The sequence below is a fragment of the Amphimedon queenslandica genome, unplaced genomic scaffold (genome assembly GCF_000090795.2).
Source record: "Amphimedon queenslandica unplaced genomic scaffold, v1.1 AMPQUscaffold_12907, whole genome shotgun sequence".
Taxonomy (NCBI): Eukaryota; Metazoa; Porifera; class Demospongiae; order Haplosclerida; family Niphatidae; genus Amphimedon; species Amphimedon queenslandica.
Genome location: NW_003546857.1, coordinates 49,267 through 52,746, shown reverse-complemented (window position 1 = coordinate 52,746; position 3,480 = coordinate 49,267). Strand labels below are relative to the sequence as shown.

At 32.5% G+C, this 3,480-nt stretch overlaps 1 protein-coding gene across 1 annotated transcript; it reads right to left on the bottom strand.

Annotated features, from left to right (window-relative positions):
* Positions 1-266: 266 nt before the first annotated feature.
* Positions 267-3,241, bottom strand: LOC100641016 (protein FAM172A-like). The gene is made up of 7 exons (XM_020002463.1): positions 3,141-3,241; positions 2,652-3,092; positions 2,497-2,597; positions 2,374-2,439; positions 968-1,095; positions 574-637; positions 267-500 (listed from the first exon to the last, which is right to left on the bottom strand). The coding sequence occupies exons 1-7, from the start codon at positions 3,220-3,222 to the stop codon at positions 318-320; spliced, it is 1,065 nt and encodes a 354-aa protein (XP_019858022.1). The 5' UTR covers positions 3,223-3,241; the 3' UTR covers positions 267-317.
* Between the last annotated feature and the right edge of the window lie 239 nt (positions 3,242-3,480).

The following is a 3,480-nucleotide window of genomic DNA, read 5'->3' as shown; positions in this document are numbered from 1 at the left end:
TATAGGACAGGAGGGGATTATAGAGAGCAAGCAAGAGGAACTAATGCTGGGTATTACCCTGAATATGAACAGTCCTTAATGTCGCATTATGATAGACCAAGAGATGATGAGTATGATAGACGCAGGCTATTCGATAGCTACTACCATTAATCAGGCTTTTTCTTCAATATTGTATTAATTAAAGGTTTTTTTTCTCTAAACTCTCTCTTAAGCTTTCAACTAATGTTGCTGGACTCACATTCAACATTTCATTCTAATAATAATTGTTTCGTTTAAGGCTTCTTTTCTTATACATACGTACCTAAGCTTCATTTGTTTCATGTTTCGTGTAATGATAACATAGCCTGAATTTTTTTGTTTCGTGTAAAATGAAATTTTAAAATGTCATGAAAATGTAAGAAAAAAAAAAGCTTTTTTTGCCTTACCCTAATTTCACGTTTCTTTTCATCGTCATCTTCGTGGTTTCTGTTTCCATTGAACACAATAATGCCATACCCTTCCTAAGTGAGAGAGAGAAAGGGAGTGAGAGCATGTTAATTCATTCAAGGTAAGTTGAGAGGTAGGTAAACTCACATCAGCTGCTCTTTTGATAAAAGGTAGTTGTGTACCACTGTTCAAGCAGTCATTGATAATTAGACTATAAGGGAATGAAAGATATGAAATTACACAAGTTTTAGTAAAGCTCCTGTGATGCAAACAAGGGCTTGTATAATGAAAGGACAATCAACTTTTATTACAGTTAACTTGTGCTGTTTTTATTTGGTTGATATTAATTAGTTTTTAATGTTTTAAAATGGTTAAAAATTATATTAGGCAGTTGTATTATGAGTATGGTTGGGCTTATTACATTAAAGAAGTTGTGACAAATTTTACAAATCAGCACATCAAAGTAAGAAAGAAGCACATTTGGCCCAACCATACTCATAATACAACTGCCTAATAGCAGGAGCCAAGAGTAATATCATACCTTCGAGACCATTGACCAGCTCTCACTACTCCACTTCCATGTATTATTACCATCAGTTTCTCTTCATTGGTGAATGCATCATCTGATGCAAAGATGAATGAAAATGGCTCTTCTGGTTCCCTGTCGACCTATCAAATAAAACTGTAAATTTAAATGGAAAGGGAATGTTATAGTCATAACAATTATTATGAAAATGTGTCTATTATGATGCTATGCCTGAATTTACTGTATTGTCATAGATGCATCAAATGGTCAACTCAACCACACTTTTACAATAAATTTTGAATGTTAAATTGTCCTACATTGTAAATTAAACTTTAGTGGTAGCGTGTATAAACGTACATTGTACACATACACATTATGCTTAATTTAGTTCTTTTCCCAAGCTCCAAAAATGAAAATTAAACTCACAAAAAGTACAGAAACATACAAAGTAGGTGGGCAGTGTCCTTTTTAATGTATATACAGCTGTACAGTACATTATGGGCTTTTGGAACAACTTTAAAAATTTGTAAAAAATCCAATTTTGATTGGAATCAGCTTAAACTTGCTACACAACATCAGAACATGTATATGTATCAGAAAAAATTATAAAAATGGAGAATTTTTACTTAGACTTTTTTGTTAAAATTCGGCCAGAAACACTGTACACAGGGACTTTAGTCTAATTTTTGAGTAACTTTAAAAATTTGTAAAAAATCCAATTTTTAGTGGAATCAGCTCAAACTTGCTACACAAAGTAAAACATGTATATGTATCAGAAAAAATTATAAAAATTAAAAATTCTTTCCTACTCATTTTTGGCCATAGACCCTGTACATAGTACAGGGAATTTGGCCCAATTTTTGAATAATTTAAGAATTTGTAAAAAATCTAATTTTGGTTTAAACTTCATATACAACAAGGCACACGTATATGCATTAAAAATTATAAAAATAAAAATTCTTTAATTGCAATCCTAGAAAAAATATCCTGTGTATTATGTGGCATTTTATCTAATTTTAAAAAAAAGCAATTTTCAAATCCACTGATAAATCTTGCACGTGAGACTGTGCACTATGCCCGTTTCTATCTTTATACAAGTACCGTATAGCACCAAATTCTTGTTGGTCAAAATTTTCGTCAAATTCATCAGTTATTTTTGCTTGACAAAATTTTTAACCAACGAAATTTTTGTTCCACATGAGTAGTATGCGGATTAATAACAAAAATGACGGAAATTTAATTGACAAAAAAATTTTTAAGAAGAAATTAAGATTTTGACAAAATTTTTGACTGACAAAAACTTGTAGCTATAAGGTACATTACCATCACACTTTGATTGTGCTATGACTATAGTCAGTGTGTATGATGGTCTCAAACTCTCAATACATACACAGTAAATCTATTAATAATAGTTTTCTTACTGGTATGAAATGCTTCACTAGTTGTGCTTTTTCAATCAGTAAATCATAAACCATTGGTGTAATTACCTATACAATAAATTAACACATTAATAATACATGTACATTAATACACTATAGGCTAACTTCTCCTAATGCCTCGTAGTGTTTCTGGTTATATTTCTTGTTACCTTTACGTACTTCAAACTTAAACGACTCGCCTGTCTCAACAGACACCATATGTCCATCTATGCCACAGTGATGCATATTGATTTCACATAATAGCAATTGTGATATTATACCTTGATTAAATTTATAGCCAAATCCAGTTAGATCTTTTGGAAACTCTTCTAAAGACTTTTCCGGCTTGGCTGCAGAAGGACCCTTTTTCTCTGCCGTCACTTTCCCAGTCTTTTTGAGCTTCTCTTTTGTTCCTGCTGGTTTTTCAACTTTTTCTTTTTTGCTGTCATTTGTATCACCTTGTGAAACAGTGTCAGTGGTTCGGTCAGTGGGTGTTTCTTTACTCTTTGTATCATCATCACTCTGAACCTTCATACTGCTAGTATTCATACTACTGGCATCTTTTACTGGTTCATTTTCACGTTCCAAATTTTTATCCTCATTTTCTTTCATAAGACTTCCATTTGATTCATCTAGTTTATTCTTTGTGTCCTTGTTTTCTTGTGGTGATGCCAGGATTGCTCGAAATTCTCCAACTTCAGAAGTTTGGCATGATTTTGATTCTAAAATGAAATTGTCTTTGGAGTAATGGACAAGTACAGGCAACTCACTTTCCATGAAACAGTAATCAAAAGAAGTCTCGACTAGTAAGATTAGGTCTATAAAGTAAACAACAAAGATAACAGCATTCATTCATGTAAGATCTATTTAACAGTATTTTTTTAATTTAAACCCCACCCTTGTTCCCTCCCACTAGCTACATAAACAGTTTATTTCATTTTGTGAGTTCTGACTTCTAAGACCTGGTGAGGGTGACCTGGGCTGGGACCCAGACTACTCGTGGTACACTTATAGAACTATGGCCACTGATCAAAATTGTTTAGGTTAAGCTAAGCCTTGATGATTATGATGATGATGACAAAATCCGCCATTTTGATTTCTTTCATGTAT

Coding starts and splice junctions, on each gene's coding strand:
- LOC100641016 (XM_020002463.1), bottom strand. CDS start 3,222: ATGAATGCTGTTATCTTTGTTGTTTACTTTATAGACCTAATCTTACTA. Junction 2,440..2,496: donor ACTACGAGGCATTAGGAGAA/GTTAGCCTATAG, acceptor TTTATTGTATAG/GTAATTACACCAATGGTTTA. Junction 501..573: donor TTATCAAAAGAGCAGCTGAT/GTGAGTTTACCT, acceptor TCTCTCACTTAG/GAAGGGTATGGCATTATTGT.